Source organism: Suricata suricatta, chromosome 13, assembly GCF_006229205.1.
Source record: "Suricata suricatta isolate VVHF042 chromosome 13, meerkat_22Aug2017_6uvM2_HiC, whole genome shotgun sequence".
NCBI classification, from domain to species: Eukaryota; Metazoa; Chordata; class Mammalia; order Carnivora; family Herpestidae; genus Suricata; species Suricata suricatta.
The window spans coordinates 6,660,707-6,680,907 of NC_043712.1; the positions used below are offsets into that span (position 1 = coordinate 6,660,707).

At 47.9% G+C, this 20,201-nt stretch overlaps 1 protein-coding gene across 4 annotated transcripts in view; it reads right to left on the reverse strand.

Moving 5' to 3' along the window:
- Positions 1-5,562: 5,562 nt before the first annotated feature.
- Positions 5,563-20,201, reverse strand: part of GLE1 (GLE1 RNA export mediator) — a 28,958-nt gene continuing 14,319 nt past the window's right edge. The window contains exons 7-16 of one of the 4 annotated variants that reach the window (XM_029920524.1): positions 17,506-17,731; positions 16,629-16,741; positions 16,429-16,540; positions 12,411-12,553; positions 12,122-12,312; positions 10,666-10,795; positions 9,331-9,435; positions 7,866-7,948; positions 6,799-6,862; positions 5,563-6,657 (exon numbers count right to left, since the gene is read on the reverse strand). In XM_029920524.1, coding sequence (XP_029776384.1) covers positions 6,589-6,657; positions 6,799-6,862; positions 7,866-7,948; positions 9,331-9,435; positions 10,666-10,795; positions 12,122-12,312; positions 12,411-12,553; positions 16,429-16,540; positions 16,629-16,741; positions 17,506-17,731 — 1,236 coding nt within the window. In that variant the 3' untranslated portion in view covers positions 5,563-6,588. Of the gene's footprint in view, positions 6,658-6,798; positions 6,863-7,865; positions 7,949-9,330; positions 9,436-10,306; positions 10,368-10,665; positions 10,796-12,121; positions 12,313-12,410; positions 12,554-16,428; positions 16,541-16,628; positions 16,742-17,505; positions 17,732-20,201 lie in introns of those variants that run through there. The other 3 variants (XM_029920525.1, XM_029920526.1, XM_029920527.1) reach the window with 3 other exon arrangements.

Genomic DNA, 20,201 nt, shown 5'->3' on the forward strand with positions numbered 1-20,201 from the left:
TGCGTCAGAGCTGGCAACGAACACAGTGAATGGATGAACCCTGAGGACGTTATGCTAAGTGAAATAAACCAGACACAAAAGGATAAACACTGCCCCATTCCACTTACATGAGGCCCCCAGAGTAGTCAAATTTACAGAGACAGAGAGTGGGGGGGGGAGTTTGCAAGGGTGGGGGGAGAGGAGGATGGGGGAATGAGTGTTTAATGGGTACAGGGCTTCAGTTTTGCAAGAAGAAAAAGTTCTGGACATGGAACACCATGACAGTCATATAACAAAGTGCCGGGCACCTGGGGGGCTCAGTCAGTTAAGTGTCCAACTTCGGCTCAGGTCACGATCTCGGCTTGGGGGTTCGAGCTGTGTTGGGCTCTGTGCTGACAGCTCAGAGCCTGGAGCCTGGTTCAGCTTCTGTGTCTCCCTCTTTCTGTCTGTCCCTCCCCCACTCGCACTCTGCCTCTCTCTCTCTCTCTCTCTCTCTGTCAAAAAAAATATATTAAAAAAAAGATATGGCTGAAATGGTAACTTTTGAGTGCTATCTATTTTACCATAATTAGTAAACAAAGCAGGGATTCCTGGCTCGCTCAGTTGGTGAAGCGTGCGAGTCTTGATCTCAGGGTTGGGAGTTCAAGCACTACGTTGGGTATAGAGATTACTTAAAAATAAAACCTTAAAAAAAAAAAAGGTTGCCTGGGTAGCTCAGTTGCTTGAGCATCCAACTTCAGCTCAGGTCATGATCTCGTGGTTTGTGGGTTCGAGCCCCACATCAGGCTCTGCACCAGTGGTATGGAGCCTGCTGGGGACTCTATTTCTCCGTGTCTCCACCTCTTCCACACTCATGCTCGCTTGCTCACTTCTCTCAAAATAAATAAACTTAAAAAAAGAAGAATGCTAATAATTGCAAAAAATCGAAAACAACTAGTCACTAACTGAAAAATGGTTCATTCTGATTTGTAAGTTCAACAGACCACATCGGTGATACAATTCACACTGACGGACTTGAAAAGTACCTAAGATATTACTGAGTGATGGCAGGTTTCAGAACAACATGGGTAGTGAGTCCATTTGCTTAAGAACTATATTCATATAAGTGTGTGTTACCCAGAGAGAACTGAAGAAATGGTCATAGTGCGAATCCAGAATAAAATCTCTGTATAGGGGCGCCTGGGTGGCTCAGTTGGTTAAGTGTCTGACTTTGGCTCAGGTCGTGATCTTACAGTTTCTAAGTTCAAGTCCCACATTGGGCTGGCTGCTGTCCGGCTTCGGATCCCACCCCACCCCCCGCTCCTGCTCATGCTTTCACTCTCTAAAAAGAAACTTAAAAAAAAATAGTTAAAAAAAAAATCGCTGTATAGCTTTAAGTATCTGGATCGAATACAGTCTCCAAGGGACTTTCTGGACTACCCTTACCTTCAAGTGAAGCATTTCAAAAAGTGTATTCCCAGAAATACTAGACCTGAGAATCTGGAAAAAGGAGTTTCACAGTCAACTGGGGAAACACCACACACTCCTGGAGGTTAACAAGCCAAACAAACATAGTTACCAATAAGTCTGCCACAAGAAAGTCCTTCCTCCCCTTTATTATCAAAACATTTCATAATGGAAGATTTCAAAGATAAATCTAGTAAATAAGATAATGAACCTCCCTAGGCCCATCACTAGCTTCAACAAACACCAACATTTGGCCCTTCTTATTTTTTAATTAATTAATTTATTCTTGAAAAAAAAGAAGAGAGAGAAAGTAGGGGAGAGTCAGAGAGAGAGAATCCCAAACAGACTCCACACTGTCAGTGCAGAGCCTGACATGGGTCTTGAACTCATGAACCATGAGATCATGACCTGAGCTGAAACCAAGAGTTTGCTGCTTAACTGATCCACCCAGATGGCCTTGCCCTTCTTATTTTATTCACAACTTTGCCTGGTTTACCTTTAGCACAGTCATTCCTAAACTACTTTGACACCCCAACTCTTAGAATCCTGCATGACAAACTCTCAGGGCAAAGCTGACCTAAATGAAATGGATCTATCTTCCGAGCTCCCAGAAGTTTTAGCTCAAACCACTGAGGTCTCCTACTATGTAAATCACACCCTCCATGAATTAAAATCCTACCAGGGTACCTGGGTGACTCAGTTAAGCTTCTGACTTTGGCTCAGGTAATGAGTTCGAGCCCCACATCAGGCTCTGTGCTGACAGCTCAGAGCCTAGAGGCGGCTTCAGATTCTATGTCTCTGTCTCTCTCTACCCCTCCCCTGCTCATTCTCTCTCTCTCTCTCTCTCTCTCTCTCTCTCTCAAAAATAAACATTAAAATAAAATCCTGGGGTATTTGGGTGGCTCAATTGGTTGGATGTCTGAATTCAGCTCAGGTCATGATCCTGCTGCTCGTGGGTTTCAAGACCCACATCAGGCTCTGTGCTGGCAGCTTGGAGCCTGGAGCCTGCTTCAGATTCTGTCTCTGTCTCAAGCCCCTCCCTCACTCAAGCTCTCTCTTTCTTAAATATAAAATTTTAAAAATCCTACCAAGTCACCTATTTCACTTCAGCATTTTGCAAAATCGGTTCAGTCAACTTTCCATCCTGTTCATAAGCTGATGGCTTTATCACCACAGCCCTGTTCTCAGGATTATAGGTTCTAGAGCTGGACTTTGTCACTTCATCAGAACTGTATCCAAGATTTTTGTTTGGAGTTTGCAGGGGTCAGGGAAAGGATCATCTTTTACCTTTTCAAAAAATTTATTTATTTTGAGAGTGCATGTGCTAGTGAGCAGGAATGGGGGAGGGGCAGAGTGAAAGGGAGAGAGAATCCCAAGCAGGCTCCTACATGCAGAGACTGACTCAGAGCTAGAACTCAGGACCGTGAGATCACGGCCTGAGCTGAAATCAAGAGTTGGATGCTTAACTGACTGAGCCATCCAGGTGCCCTGATTATGTTTTACTTTTGAAATAATTCCAAGTTTACAGAAAAGTTACAAGAATAGAAGCCCATGTACCTTTCACAGATATTCCTCCATTTGTTAACATTTGAACACATTTGCTTTATTATTCTATGTATGCATATGCTTTCATACTTAGTGGATACATACTGTCTCTCTGAATCATTTGAGAAGAAGTTGCAGATACATTTACTTACTCCCAAATACGTCTTGAGTTCTCTTAAGAACAGGAATATTCATGTTTTAAAAATGTTTATTTTTGAGAGAGAGAGAGAGAGAGAGGGGGGGGGGGAGAAACTGGGGGAGGAGCAGAGAGAGAGCGAGCAAGGGAGAGGATCCAAAGCGGGCTCTGCACTGACAGCAGAGAGCCTGATGTGGGGCTTCAATCCTTACCTGAGCTGAAGCCGCTCAACAGACTAAGCCACTCAGGTGCCCCAAGGATATTCATTTTTATGACCACAGCACAATGATCAAAATCAGGAAATTGATCTCGACATAATATTACTAACTAACTCATAGACCTGATTCAAGTTTTGGGCGCCTGGATGGTTCAGTCAGTTAAGTGTCCAACTTCAGCTCGGGTCATGACCGCATGGTTCATGAGTGTGAGCCCTGCATCGGGCTCTGTGCTGACAGCACGGAGCCTGCTTTGGATCCTCTGCTCCTCCCCTGCTCTTCTCTCTCTCTCAAAAAATAAACATTAGAAAAAAGTAAGATCTTATTTAAGTTTTGCCAATTGTCCCAGTATCCTTTATAAGACAAACACAAAGATGTTTTTCTTTTCCTGTTACAGGTTCCAATTCAGGGAACCTGAATTACATTTAGTGTAAGCATCTTGAAGAAGCTAGAAGAAAAATGTTTCTTGAATACATCATCTGTATAAGTGCTATTTTTAAAAAATGGAATCTAGGGGCGCCTGGGTGGCTCAGTCAGTTAAGTGTCTGACTTGGCTCAGGTCATGATCTGGCCAATTCATGAGGCCCGCGCCAGGCTCTGTGTTGATAGCTCAGAGCTTGGAGCAGGGTAAGGAACTTGCCAGAACAATTCCATTCTTTTATTTAAGGGATGTGCGGGGGTTCTCTCCTGTGGGAATTTTCAATTTATCATCAAATTGGTTTTAAAAAGGTGTAGGACAATGACACAACAAAAATATGGGCAGCCAGCCTGAGAAATGAGGTCAAGCTGAAAAGTAAGCAAGCAGGCAAGTGAGTACTTGAATTTAAAAACTGGACGCAGGCCTTGTACTCCACTCAAAGGAATCTGATGCTGCTGGCCACAGGGTTGCATCTATCAGCTGGAAATCAGTATCTCTGAAGGCAACACTATCAGTGAGTATCAAAAACCTGGCTTCCCCACTGCTCTCCTTTCTTGGTTTACCATCAAGAACTTCTCAGGAATTCCGAGCATCGAGTGACATGTGCAGGACTGTTAAACATGTCTGGAGAGAGAGCATTCAAATGTCAGAAGAGGTGTTTTCCGTGGACTGGTAGATTCGAAGTGGAACAGGGCGCCTAGGTGGCTCAGTTGGGAAAACGTCCCTTCAGCTCAGGTCACGATCTCACAGTTCATGGGTTTGGGCCCCATGTCAGGCTCTGTGCCGACAGCTGGGAGCCTGGATCCTGCTTCAGATTCTCGGTCTCCCTCGATTTCTCTGCCCCTCCCCCCCAGTACTCAAAAATAAACATTAAAAAAATTTTTTTTCAAAGTAGAACAGCCCTCATTTTGTCCAGTGACTTTTCACCTTTCACTTTTGGAGGAACCTTCCCATATATGATCGTATCTAGGACTGCAACATATATCACATGTAGCGAAAATGCTGCGGCAGAGAGGATCACGGGCTTCCCTTAGGCTCCACTTAAAGCCAGGCAGAACGTGAGCTGCAGTCTCTCTAGGGCCCCTGCACCCTGGACTACCACGATTCCCGGTTCTATTCCAGCAGATGGCAGTAGCTTCCTGAAGGAAGGGACGCCTTTTTAAAATCTGCACAAAGCCTCCCTGTGTTGACCTTGACTATAGAGCCGGGCCCATCCACCCAACACTAGGTCAGTGCTCCCGGACCTGTTTCCTGTCGTGATACATAGAAAATACGGCCATCTGTAAAGCACAGGTAAGAGGGCACGAGCAGACAGCAGCTGGCCGGGGCTCCACCCACCTCAGGCCCCACGGGCCAAGGTCCGGGCCCTGGCGCACCGGCTGGGAAGCCACAGAGCACTGAGCACTGAGCACTGCTCATCTCGTGACTAATCCACGTCTTGTGTTTTGGGGTAGGGGTGGTGGTGGAGGGGATCCTGAGGTTCAGAAGAGATGAATGACCCACCCAAGGCCACAAAACCTGAAAGTGAATGTCACCAAGTCTCCTGACACCTTCCCCAGAATTCATTCTGTTGTATCCACACGAAAAGACTTCAGTACTATTCCATTTCTGCTAGATAAAACAAGGTCAGTTATTGGTGCATAATTCCAGAAAAGGAATGACAGAACACCAAAAGTGTTCCTCAGGTGAAGGTCAAGATGACAAAATAGGGAGAAACATGTGCCATTCTACAGCTACACCTGTGCATGACCACACACTCGGCTGTGACATACGCAGCTCAGGGCAGAGGAAATGGGTCACATCAACCAACTAGACACCAGCAATGGGTTTTTAAAAAATCAAGCTTTATTACTTACTTTTTGGCACCACAGTCAACAATTCATAGAACGTGTTGCTTCAAGCCGCTTGGGAGAAGCAGGGAATAGCCCTGCACACAACATGTGGCACAAGGGGTAGATCCCTGCCTCTGCGCCACAAACGACGTGAGTCTTCCGTAAAACAAATCTCAATTCTTATGTCAACAGCCAGGCTCTGAGTTTCTGTCGTGGCTTCAGTCAGGCAAATCCACCCTCACTCTCCGTTCAGGACACGTGAACAATTACAAGGCGGTTCTTGATTCCTCCCGAACACCCTTCGTTTACCCTCTGCATCACTGCCCGCAGGTGCCTGGCTCCTGCAGAATGTGGCACGCCCACTCAGCCCATGTCAAATTCAGAAACAAACAAACACCCCCCCCCCACACTCTGGTTCGTGCGTCCCGGGTCCTTCAGGGGGCACATGCCAAATCAGAAAGGCAAACAGTGCTTCCTGCTCAGTATAACACGTATTAACAGTCCTAATCCCGGATGCTAAACCGTCTCTGATACAATTTGGGGCTTAATCCCGTCTGCACCAGGCATTTCCTCTGAATTTATAATTACTCCACAAGCTGAGAAAGCAAAACCACCACAGCCCAGACTTGCCTGTAAGGATTTGAGCCTCAACCATTAACCCGTACCCTGGGCAGGGGCGGCAGGGCAGGGGAGTGGGCGTGGGGGGCTCCAAGACAAAGGAAATGAAGGACGAGACCAAGAACTGAACACCTCTTTTCACCATGTTTGCATAAGTGAGAAAAGCCGATTCTGTTTTCTCCGCCATGTGGATCCCTGAAGGACCTGTTCGGCCCACAAGACCTCCTCGATCCTGGGATCCCTGAGCGATCCCTCCTCCTAGTCACGGGCACAAATATATAAACGCACATGCTGGTAGATTTCTAAATCTGACATGACTTCTCCCCAATACAGGTGTTTTTAGGTGCTTTATTAGTGTCCCTCTGTAACAGAACGGAGATGGTGGGCGCTGGGGTGCCTTCAGGAACGCCAGAAGGAGGAGGTCAGAAAGCCCTTGGGGACAGGAATCTCCTTGTGCTGCAAACATTTCTGGTCAGGGAAAGATGGAGAAAACGATGACTCTCTGGTAACGCACCTTCCAACATTTACCGGCTGCAAGAAGCTCTGTCAGACACAGGTGCCTTCAAGGTCAACAACAGCTTGAAACATGTTGGTCTAAGGACATCTTACCTCCAAGAACTGCTTGAGGCGTATGAAGGAGCCCATCTGTCCGGCGCTGGTGATGGCTTCGATCCTGCAGAAGGAGGAAGACAACATGCAGGTCACAGCTGTGATTCCCGTCTCTTTCACAGGGGGTTGGGGCACTGCCGGCCTGTGGGACGGGGGAGGGGGGGACATCGAATGCCATGGGCAGAGGCCTTTTGGACCAAGGATGCTGTCATTCTTCCAAATGGTCTCGGCCTTCTTTTCAAAAGGGGACAAAGGAGAGGACACTCTGTGAGCAGGTAGGAGGGGCACTGCCAAGGCCTCTCCGCACCAGAAAGGCCAGGGCTGAGAGGGATGAGAAGGGCACCCACAGGCGACTCCACAACAGAGTCAGACAAACTGGCTGGCAGATCAGTTTCTCCAACTGATGTATTAAGGGAGCTTGGCTCTTTGGGTTTAACTTACGACTGCACGTAATCACCCTCCCAGATTAGCTGGGGGAGTTTGGAAAACAGAGTTAAAGACACGTCAGGTATCTGAATCCAGGATCTTCCTAATTCATTTTTTCATTTAGCCAATAATGTTTAAGAGACTCTCACTAGAGTTGAAAAGCATTTATTTGAATATCAAAGAGAAACAGGATGGGAGACAATGTCACTTAATACAACTGCTTCTTTCTTTTTGAGAGAGAGATACAGAGTGCGAGACGGGGAGGGGCAGAGAGACAGGGAGACACAGAATCTAAAGCAGGCTCCAGGCAGAGCCTGACGTGGGGCTCGAACTCATGACCTGAACTTTAAGATCATGACCTGAGCCGAAGTCCAACGCTCATCTGACGGAGCCACCCAGGTGCCCGAATGCAACTGTCTTTTTTTTTTTTTTTTTTTTTTTTTATGGAGCCAAGAAAGGCTTTATTGGGGTCTGCGATTCCCGGGCGAGGTTCCGTGACTCTGGGAGTGGGGAGCCAGGGAAGTCCTGAATGCAACTGTCTTGAACTGAGTCACCCCCACCATGTCGCGGCACCCAAGGGCACCTGATGCCATGTGTTTTACTCACTGAACGCCATGGAGTCTGTTCAACAGGTCACATACCTGGGGAAGTAGTCTTCTTTGATGAGAAGTATCATCTTCCAGAACTGTACCTGGTACTGCTTCATGAGGGCATTCCCACACACCTCCAGGGAAAGACCAGCACCGTCAGAGCAGAGAACGCAAATTCACACCCATGCAAGAGACCAAAAGATCCACAAAGCACACCAGCCCTTTGCCTTTCCCTCCCGCCAAGAATTTCAGTCACGATGCCACTTAGCTAGCTAAGCAAGGGAACAAATGGAGAGACCCAACCTTCTTCTGAAGCATTTCTCTGTATACGACAATACCTCGATGAAATCAGACCGCCAAGAAATCGGGTATTCTTGCAAATCAGAAAACGTGAGTCTAAATTATTCTTCTTCAGTTCTACTGAATGGAAACCTTTTCAAAGGTATGGCATTCCTCCCAACCTTAGTGAGCAGGGCACCACCATGTTCTCAAATTTATTTGTGTCTCCGCTTGTGTCCTGTGACTTCCGAAGCTCCAGGGTGACAGGAGGCATCTGGCATTACAGGCCTGATGGCCCACATCTGTTACGGTATGTGCCCTAAGCCTAACACTTTAAGAAGTGTCTCCTGTCCACAGAAACCCTACCCTCGCTCTACAGTGGTGGTCCTTCCTAGGCAGACTGGACTGCATAGAACCTTGTGGATGAGGGAGACACGTAGCCCAGGCTGGGTGATCATATCTGCTCTCCCGGGAATGAGGGATCACAGAGGGGGGCCACCAGTTCCACTACACTAGGTGATGGCACCAAGGCAGCCGGCTGTAGCCCAGGATGGCCATTGTCTCCACATGCAGAGATCTAGAGAAAACGAGCCTAAGGAACAACAATGAGGCAGCCTACAGGGAGAGCACAGGAAGGACCGTGTGGCCCCAGAGGGCCTCTTGGTAGCTGGTGATGTTCTAGTTCCTAGTTCCAGGCCCACATGAGAGTCAACCGTATATCCTACCCTTGGTTCTGGGAGTCATTTCTCTATCCCTAAGACAAACATCCCCTTTTGCTGGTGCTGGCATGCACAGTTTTTCCTTTACAAAAAAAACACAACCGGGGCACCTGGGTGGCTCAGGTGATTAAGCGTCTGGCTTCAGCTAAGGTCAAGATCTCATGCTTCATGGGTTCAAGCCCCGCGTCAGGCTCTGTGCTGTCAGCTCAGAGCCTGGAGCCTGCTTCTGATTCTGTGTCTCCCTCTCTCTCTGCCCCTCCCCCGCTCATGCTCTGTTTCTGTCTCAATAATTAATAAAACATTAAAAAAAAAAACCACAACCACACTGAGAAGGCAAGCGCAGTGGGAAGAAAACCCCAAAGCCAGGTCTGTCTTTAGCACTCAGGAAAAAAATGTGTGAGACTGGGTCCCAACGCTGTTCACCAACAGCCTGTTTCTATATTGCTTCCCGATTCACGATGAAGCACAAGGCTGCTTCAGCCACTGTCCCCCTCTTGTGTGACAACTGCATGACATACCTCCAAGAAGTCAAAGAGAAGGGTGGCTGTCACATCTGACAGGGGCTCCATGTTTAAGATTTGTGCCAACCAGCGCCAGCCGTGGTTTAAGCCGTGAGGGTGACTCTGGAAGGGAAGACACTTGGTCATGATCTGCCGTCACTGTATCCAGAGATCTAAACTCCCAGGGTTGTCATCCAGCCATTTCTAAGTGACATGAACCCCCAGACCATCTCAATCCCGCACAAGCTGCAGGGCAGAAACAGCACAGGCTGGACAAATTCTGTTTTTGTTTTTTTTTTTGTTTTGTTTGTTTGTTTGTTTTTTTAGTGTCTTTACTTTGAGAGAGAGACTGGGAGCAAAGAGCGGAGGAGCAGAGAGGGAGACACAGAATCCGAAGCAGGCTCCAGGCCCTGAGCTGTCAGCACAGAGCCCGACGCGGGGCTTGAACCCACAAACTGTGAGATCATGACCTGAGCTGACGTTGGAGGCTTAACCGACTGACCCCACCCCCCTCCCGGCGCCCTAGACAGAGCAACTCTTGATCTCAGGGTTGTGAGTTCAAGACCCACAATGAGCTTAGAGCTTACTTATAAATAAATAAATAATAAAATGACACTATATCATTTTTATTTTTATTTTGAACGACAACACAAGTGGGGGGGGAAGGAGAGAGAGTATCTTAAGCAGGCTCTGCACCAAGCGTGGAGCCAAAGATGGGGCTCGATCCCACAACCCTGGGATCGTGACCTGAGCCAAAATCAAGAGTCAGACACTCAACCGACTGAGCCACTGAGATGCCCCAACAGTGTCATTTAGACTCACTCGGTCCAACAGAATCTTCTAACTTTAATGGCTAGTTTACAATGGACTCTCATCTCACAGACCCTCTTAGAAACTCAGTCCTTTAAGGCTTCAGCCGAGTCAATCATTGAACAAATGGTTCTGACAATCCAAAAGTTTCCTAATAATCAACATCAACTTCTCTAGAACATACTCACGGAGCAGCAATACATCATCATCTAGCTAGACAGCCTTCTCGGCAAGGATAATCGTCTCTGTGGACAGAACACACGAACACAATCCGACCTCTCTCTTGAGATCAAGTCTTGTTTTTTTTTTTTTTTTTTTACATTTATTTATTTTTGAGACAGAGTGAGACAGATTGTGAGTGAGAAGGGGCAGAGAGAAGGAGACACAAAATCTGAAGCAGGTACCAGGTTCTGAGCAAGCATTCAGCACAGACCCTGATGCGGGGCTCAAACCCACGAACGGTGAGATCATGACCTGTGCTGAAATAGGACGCTTAACTGACTGAGTCACCCAGGTGCCCTGAGAGCAAGACTTTTCTACTACCTGTTGTCGGCCTCCGTACGGCCACCGGAGCTGGATGATGGCGGCGTAGAGGCGGATCATCCCAGACATGCGTTTTAGAAAGTTGTCCTGCTGCTCCACTTTGGAGTCCTTCACTTGGTAGCCAAGCGTCCTGTGCGGGAAGAAAAACCTCAATGCACAAGGCCAAAGCAAGGATGACTAATCACCTGTTTATTTTAAGGGGGGAGGGGCAGAGAGAGAGGGAGAGAGAATCTCAACCAGGCTCCGTGTTGTCAGAGCAAAGCCTGACACGGGGCTCAATCCCACAAACTACAAGATCATGACCTGAGCTGAAATTTTAAAAATTTCTTAAATTTATGTTTATTTTTTTGAGAGAGAGAGATAGAGACAGAGCACAAGTGGGGAAGGGGTAGAGAAAGGAGGAGACAGAATCTGAAGTAGGTTCCAGGCTCTGAGCTATTAGCATAGAGCCCGACATGGGGCTCAAACTCATGAACCGTGAGATCATGACTTGAGCTGAAGTAGGGTGCTTAGCCGACTGAGCCAAAATTAAGGCACCCTGACCTGAGCCAAAATTAAGAGTCGGACACTTGGGGTGCCTGGGTGGCTCAGTCGGTGACGCATTCGACTTAGGCTCAGGTCATGATCTCACAGCTCATGGGTTAAAGCCCCACATCGGGCTCTGTGCGGACAGCTCAGACCCTGGAGCCTGCTTCGGATTCTGTGTTTCTGTCTCTCTCTGCCCCTTCCTGCTCACATTCTGACTCTCTTTCAAAAAAAAAAAAAAAAAAGTCTGACACTTAGCCAAATGAGCCACCCAGGTGCTCCTTGTTGTAAGCTCTAGGCCCAATGTGGGGCTGGATAGCACAAGCCCGAGATCCAGAGTTTCATGCTGAGCTGGCCAGGTGCCCGTTTTTAGCATTATTCTCCCTACATGATTACACATCATTACCTCTGTAAATATTTTGTTTACAAAGCACACACATCCGTGATCACATTTGTGCAGCACATAAGCCTTGCAACATAAACTCACAGAATTTTTTTTTTAACATTTTAATTTTTAAGCAACCTCTGCACCAACATGAGGGTCAAGCTCACAACCCCAGGATCAAGAGCTGCACGCTCTACCGAAGGAACCAGCCAGGAGCCCCAAACTCACAGGATTGATGGATGTCACTACCCTCATTTGCACATAAGGAACATGATGCTCAAAGAGCTTACGTGATTGACCCATTTTGCGAATCTATTAAATGACGAAGCTGGGGAAAATTCTAAGACAGCCCCCCGCCCCTCCACCGCTCCTCGATTCTAGATCCAATATTCTTTTCCCTAAACTATACTGATTATTGCAGCTGAATCCACAAATTCCCAAAGCAGCCAGTTTGCATGAAAGACCCTGGATTCCTTGGTGGAACGTTCAAGGTCTGTCCGTGGAGCTGAGGCGGAGGGAGAGCGAGCGAGGAGAAAACCGCCTCACCTCTGGTAGTCTTCCAAAGCCATTCCCTCCTTGAAAGCTGGGTAGAAGGGAACAGAGTAGGGACACTTCCTGTGCAGATGGGCAAGAATGAGGTCGCCCACTCTGGGGTGGAGCTCCCAGATCCCAGACGCCACGACTGCAATGGGGAACGCCGCTTCGTGGTGAGAGGCCACCTCCTCCTCTCCTTGTTTCTGCGGGAGCAGAGGCGGGACCCCCGGGTTACTCTGGAGAGAAGCGGAGAGGCTGCACACCAGCCTCTCCCCACACCGCTGGTCACTAGACTTCTCACCACAAATTTCTCTGCCAGCTTGTACTGGACAAAATCCAGGCCCTGTGGGTTGAGTGTGACGGACACGGAGCGCCCGCCAGACTGGACAGGTTTTCCGGAGAGCAGGTTGTGGATCTTGTCGAAAATCTCCTTCAGCTTTGAGCCTGGGTAAGACAGAGATAAAGTCAGTTAAAGGATTCACTCTGCTTCTCATCAGTGCAATAAAAAAGCCTCTATGAAAACGCAGCCGAGCAGCCTCACACAAGGTCAGAGTCTAAAGTTAAAATACTGTTGCAGAAAAATACATGATAAGCGGATGTATGCTGTCTGGGCTGCAGGAGTACAGAAGACATGGTACCATTTCAAAGGCATTCCTTATTTGGGAACGAACAGATTCTGAAATCAACAGACCAGAGATCAACAGGATGGAAATAGCTGTTGAATGGCTACAGACCCAGTGGGCTACAGCTGGCAGCCCAAAGGTCATCATCTGCATTTCTAGGAAAACCATTCTAAAGGATCTTCCCAGCTCTCAGTGACTCCCCCCTACTCTGGGACCTGCCCTCCATCCTCAGATGCACAGAAGCAGGCTCCTGGTGGCTATATTTGGACTCCAGACCCTGTGAGCCCCATGCCCGCGCTGGCTACAGTTTGATTCGGCGTAGACCAGCTGAGCCAATCAGCCAGCTCAGAGTCACGTCCTGGAGGCGGCTGGCCCTGCAACACGCATGCTCATCAACACCAGGGACTCGAACCTGCCAAGTGGACAAAAGAACAGTGGTCTACTAATAAGATTAGAGATGCACAGGAGGAAGATGGAAGAAAGGGGTCTAAAGTTTCTAGCTTCCCATTCCTGCCAGTAGATTCTGAGGAACACCCCTTTATCTTCAGAGTGAATGTCTTTTTTTTTTTCGTTTGGCCTATGCAGATCTGAATTGGCCTCCATTACTCAAAACTTACTAAGCTATCAAAAGAGTAGCACCCACTCCCGCTAAGTCATACTTCAGTACTACTTTACTGGTGGTTTCAAAGGACCCCCCCTGGCCAAATCCCCTAACAGTGGCTTCCTCCATGCCTCTCCCCTCCCAACCCTAGGCCTGGCATGGCCTCCTACATCCCATATGCCACACCAGCACCAAAGAGATGAAATTCTGCTCCAGATCTAACCGCCGCCTTTAAAGAGGCAGGACTGAGATCATTTCTTTCCCAGTCATTCAGCGCGTACTGAGCACAAACTCTACAGCAAGTCTGTGTCTGGCTCTTCAAAGACCCACAGTGCTGGTGCAGACACAGGGAGCACAGTCAAGAAATATGCAGAAAAGTGAAGAGCAACCAAACTAGAGGCTGATCAGATGTGGAGGAGGGAACAGAGGGAGCAGTCAGGGGAGACTCCCGGGGCTCCAGCCACGGTGCCTGAGTTGTCAGCAGGGCTACTGATTCCTGAAAGCAAACGGGGAAAAGCAGGCAGAAAGGAAGCTGGGGAGTTGATGTCTGCACACCCTGAATGTGGGGTAGGAGAGACACGGGAGACAGCCCCCAGGAGCCAGAGCGAAGGGCCCTGAAGCTCTGGGCAAGGAGCGCGGGTGAGAGACACTGAGGAGCCCCGCCCCCGCCCCGTGTGGAGGCCGCATCCGTGGCCCCAAAGGTAAGTGGACTGGAACCAAGGGTGAGAGCGGACCCCTGGGCAGCACTTCCAGCTGGGGATTAGGGTGGGGGCAGGAGACTGAGAAGCCCATAAAGGAGAAAGGGAGGTGGCAGAAAGGAGAAAGGGAGGTGGCAGGAGAGCCTGGGAATTCATGCTGCCACGGAAGCCAAAGGAACAGCCATTCGTAAAGAAGGGAATCATCACCAGGACCAAACAGAAATGTGAGGAAGGCTAGAAAAGACATAAATCTTGAACCAAAGGAAACCTACTTTAGGATGTGAGTAACTCAAGCATGTTTAAAGGAAAAGGAGCCTGTAGGGGCGCCTGGGTGGCTCAGTCGGTTGAGCCTCCGACTTCGGCTCAGGTCAGATCTCACGTTCGTGGGTTCGAGCCCCGCACCAGGCTCTATGCTGACAGCTAGCTCAGAGCCTGGAGCCTGCTTCCGGTTCTGTGTCTCCTTCTCTCTCTGCCCCTCCCCCTCTCATGCTCTGTCTCTCCCTGTATCAAAAATAAATAAAACATTAAAAAAAAAATAAAAAAAAAATAAAGGAAAAGGAGCCTGTAAAAGGGAGTAATTGTGCAGAAAACAGATTAGGTGACAAGTGATGAGGCAGGCCTTGCAGGGGATGGGAGGGTGGGAACAATGGCGGGGGCAGAAGGGAAAGCGCCCAACCTCCCTCCACACGGAGACGCACGTGTATACGGGCGCGCATGTGGACAAGGTGGCAACCGAGGATCCCGCCCACTGGATCTTCCTGCTGAAGGAGGGAGCAACGCTCTCTGCCGTCGGCGGAGGGGGCAGGACTGGGGACAAGCCTCAGGAGGGCAGTGAACGGTGGCGCGGCTGCCAGGTCACCTCGCCCCTGCTGTTGCTGCCAGCAAAGGAAATGGCACTTCAAAGCCCAGAAGGTGAGACAAGGCTGTTTACCTACACCTGCCTGATCTGGAGGGGACTGCAGGCAGCCCGGTGCCATGGAAGTTCTGACACAGCGCCTCTCCCAGGAACCACAACCTCTCTACGCGCCCCCCCCCACCAGGCAGCGAGTGAATCGGGGCAGTGGGGCCCAGGCTAAGTCAGAGCAGCTCTTCAGCTGTTCACGCTGCCCAGCCACCGGGCAGCACGGCCTGTAACTTGAAGCCTTCCACATCTCGAGCTCTACAACAATGAACCTGTTTCTGAATGAAGGGGAAAAAAAGGACTTTGCCCTGTCTGGTTCCCTCTCTCTAAAGTTCAGTCTCTGGAGAGAAAAAGAAGATGTTCCAAAGTATTAAGGCAGGTTTAGGGGCACCTGGGTGGCTCAGTCAGTTGAGTCTGACTTTGGCTCAGGTCATGATCTCACAGCTTGTGAGCTTGAACCCTGTGTCAGACTCGGTGCTGACAGCTCAGAGCCCCGAGGCTGCGCTGGATTCTGTGTCTGTCTCTCTCTGCCCCTCCCCTGCTCATGCCCTGTCTCTCTGTCTCTCTGTCTCTCTCTCTCTCTCAAAAATAAAAACAGGGGCGCCTGGGTGGCTCAGTCGGTTAAGCGTCCGGCTTCGGCTCAGGTCAAGATCTCACAGTTCGTGGGTTCGAGCCCCGCAGCAGGCTCTGTGCTGACAGCTAGCTCAGAGCCTGGAGGCTGCTTCAGATTCTGTCTTCCTCTCTCTCTGACCTTCCCCTGCTCATGCTGTCTCTCTCTCTCTCTCTAAAATAAATAAAGACAGTAAAAAATTTTTTTAAAAAATAAATAAATAAAATAAAATAGAATAAAACAAAGCACAGCAAAAAGATTAAAACAGGTTTTGAGCTTGGATAAGCTAACGGCTTACGTTGCAGAACAAAAGCAAAAAATGCATGTAACGTCCTAGGTTCCCGAGTGGTGTTTTCAGCAATACCTTTCTTTCCTTTTTTTTTTCCTCCTAAAGGCGGATTCTAATGATATATTTTTAAATGTTTATTTTATTTGACAGAGTGAGAGCACAAGCAAGGGAGGGCAGAGAGAAGGAGACAGAGGATCTGAAGCAGGCTCTGTGCTGACAAGCAGAGAACCTGAGGTGGGGCTCAAACTCCCAAACTGAGATCATGACGTGAGCCGAAATCAAGAGTCAGAACCCAAATGCCTGAGGCACCCAGGTGCCCCTTCAGCAGTAACTTTCAACTTCAGGTAAGAGCCTTCCTAGATAATTTACTGTTAACATATACAGCTTATATATAAAGCAAGTCAACAAACACGTAACGATTGTCTTCTATGTGCTGAAGAGGAAACAGAGAGGAAGACAGAACTTAGGCATGCCTGACGCAAGGCCATTTGTTTGAACAGAACTCTGTCTACAGGGACCTTACAGAGGAACGGATTTGGAGTCTTAGAAGACAACAAGCGGAAGCAAAGGGCCATGTTCTGAACTGCTCTGACCAACCTGCAATGGTGGAGATCTGGCTCACTGGGATGGTGGCAGCCTTCTGGAGGTCCATCTTTATCTTCTTGGCCTGCCAGCAGAGAACAGTGAGGGCACGCGGTGCCGGGAGGAGCTGAGGAGATGGCGGCAGGGTGGGGAGGGTGATGCGCTAGCACTCCCGGGCCCCGAGAATTCGCTACTCACAGCCCCCCTGCCCGTACCTGACTGTCTTTGCTGTTGGTCAGCTCCTCGAAGGCCAACACGCACTGACTGGAAACGTCCTGCAGCTGCTGGTACCAGCGCATTGTACGGTCCTGCACCTTGACCTGGAGGCCTGAGGAAGACAAGAGTGGCTCTCGCGACAGCGCCCACTGAGCACTCAGCACTGTTTTACCAGCTGACACAGGCAGTAACGGCGCTCACTGTCACCAGGACCCTGTGAAGTAGATACATGAGCTTTGCTTTCTACAGAAAGAAATAGGCGGAGAAGGGTTACATTTGCCAGAAACCCCACGGATCTGGCCCTAAAGCCAGCATTCTCAACCATTAAGCTCGACAGATTCTCCTATGTATTAAGTGAGCATAAATTGTGTAATATTTATTTTAAAAAGTTAGAGTTGGGGCGCCTGGGTGGCTCAGTTGGTTAAGCATCCAGCTTTGATCCAGCTTTGGCTCAGGTCATGATCTCACAGTTCCTGGGTTCGAGCCCCGCGTCGGGCTCCGTGCTGACAGCTCAGAGCCTGGAGCCTGCTTCCGATTCTGTCTCCCCCTCTCTCTGACTCTACCCTGCTAGTGCTCTCAAAAAAAAATAAATAAATAAATAAATAATAAATAAAATAAAATAAAAAGTCAGAGCAGCAAAACCTAGGAAAATATATCTATCAGAATTACAGAGAATGCCAAGTCCTCATGGCAAGTGCTGGAGCCCGAAGTCAAGTTCCACATCAACCAAAGTGAATACAATTCAGTAAAAAGTACAGGGTTTTGCGTTACGTAACAGTTTTGGTCAACGGTCTTGAAGCTTAACACGATATTCAAACATATTCTTGTTTCCTTTCACACTCTAGGCTACAGCACTGTATCCACTCCAACACCCACCTTCACTCTGTTTCCCTCCTGGGCCCTGGCTGGGAGCGGGGGCCTCTCGGTGGACCTCTGGCCTCTGCTGCGTGTGTGACTCTTGCCGCTTTGCCTGGGCCTCATCCTGCCTCCTCTTGTCCTCACAGGCCCTGGCGACCTCCTGCTGCAAACTTGTGAGGAGGTCGCGCATGTCCTGCAGGGCCCTCTCTGCCACAGCCTGGTCCTCCGCTGTGGGGAAGCCGTTCTGTCAGGGTGACAGAGGCAGAGCTTAGCGTCCGTCCCCTAGGCACCGGGAAGCTGAGTCCCAGCTCACACAGCACATCTCTAAGTCGGAACTGCCGTGCCGACGGAGTTCCCACGCTCGACACGCAGACACCGACCGCTTCCCTGTTCTCGTGCAGGTAACACTGATGAACCGTCACGTCCACAGACACACCTGCGTATGGCTCTTTCCATGCTCTCACCAACAAGGGCTGGGATGATCCTTGAAAAGTCTGTGACAACACTCCAGATAAATACCATGTTGGAGCGCCTGGGTGGCTCAGTTGGTTGTGTCTGACTTCGGCTCAGATCATGATCTCGTGATTCGGGAGTTGAAGCCCCACGTCAGGTTCTGAGCCTGCTTTGGTTTCTGTGTCTCCCCTCTCTCTCTGACCCTCCCCCGCTCACACTCTGACTCTCAAAAATAAATACACATTAAAAAAAAAACCTTAATATTTCTGAGCTTTTTACTCTAGGCTTTCTAGGTATGTAATCATATTGTTATCAAATTGCGTCTCCTCAATTAGGTATTTCTCCTTTGTTAGGTTGTTTGCGTTGCTTAAAACTTCTGTTAACAACATCAACATTGTTACTGTTGTAGCAATATGGCGTATTTTTATTTCCCAATTTTAATGGCATATCTAAAATGTAGTCCATTTTTCTATTTTTGTTTTTAATGTTGTTTGGGGGGGCACTGCGTTAGCGAGGAAGAAGGGAGGGAGAATCTCAGGCAGACTCCACACTTAGCAAGGAGCCCAAGATCATGACCTGAGCCAGTATCAACAGTCAGACACCCAACTGACTGAGCCACCCAGGCACCCCTAAAAGTAGTCTTAAATGGATACATAATCTATTATGTTCATGAGGAACATATTTTTTTTAAGTTTATTCATTTTGAGAGAGACAGTACAAGTAGGGGAGGGGGAGGGAGGCGAGAACCCCAAATAGTCCCTGTGCTGCCAGCGCAGAGTGTGATGTGAGGCTCGAACTCATGAAATTGTGAGGTCATGACCTGAGCCAAAACCAAGAGTTGGATGCTCAACCAACTGAGCCACCTAGGCGCCCTGGAAATACATTTTAATTTTTAATTTGCTATTTTTTTAAATAGGAAAGGATGTGGAATTTCAGCATATACTTTTACAACATCTAACGAGACAAAAATACGATTTCCCTTCATTAACCTATTAGTGAAATTAACTTCATGAAAAGATTTCATAACAACTGAACCAGATTTTCATCATCGTTAGAATAAGACCTCTTTGGTTATAGCACATGATTCTTTCAAGTCACTGATAAATTCAATTTATTTACCTTTTATTTATTTATTTAAAAAATTTTAATGTTTATTATTTACTTTTGAGAGAGAGAGAGAAAGAGAAAAAGAGAGAGAGAGAGGAGGATGAAAGGGGAATAGGCAGAGGGAGAAACACAGAATTAGAAGCAGGCCCCAGGCTCTGAGCTGTCAGCACAGAGCCCAATACAGGGCTCAAACCCATGAACCATGAGATCATGACCTGAGCTGAAGTCAGATGCTAAACCAAATGAGCCACCAAGGCACCCCTACTTATCTCTTCTTTAGACCTTCTGCTCATAAATGAGAATGCACATAAGCCAGAGTGATGTCCCCATTTCCGTCAGTGTGCTATTTTGTGAGGACTACCAGAACTGTAAAAATCGAGAAGTGCTGTATCATTTTGTATATTGTCCTACAAATGGGTTTTGTAGTTTTGCCTGTTAAATCAGCAAGACCTCCCATTTGTTAATTAATTAACTAATTAATTAACGTGGACATCTACATATGCAGGTAGGTAGGTCAGCCAGCTTCATGCTCAATGTGCGGCCCAAACCCACAACCCCGGGATCAAGAATTAGATGCTCCACTGACTGAGTCAGCCAGGTGCCCCTTCATTTATTTCTAAAGATTTTATTTTTAAGTAATCTCTACACCCAACATGAACTGTGAGATCATGACCTGAGCCAAAATCAAGAGTTGGACACTTAACCAACTGAGACCCTCCACTGATTTTTTTAAAGCAAAAACTTGAGAAGAGACAAGAACAAAGGGTAAGAACATAAAATTCATAAAAGTATGAATTGGTGCAACTTTTGGGTAAGAATCAAGAACCTTAAAATTATTTGCCAAAGTAATTCCTTTTCTAAAAATTTATCTCAAAGGAATACAAACCCAATTACACAGAATGGTATTACTGCAGTGCTATGTATGGTAGTGAGAACACAGAAACTTGAATGTTCAACATTAGGCGTGTCTTTTTCATCATTTTTGATTTTGTTAAATGTGGGGAGTATCCAATCCCACGTGTTCATCAGATCCTCAGATACTGAGTACCTGCCATGTGCCGCACAAATACTTGGCACTTTCTTTTTTTTTTTTTTAATGTTTATTTATTTTTTTGAGAGAGAGCGAGACAATGAGCATGGAAGGGGCAGAGAGA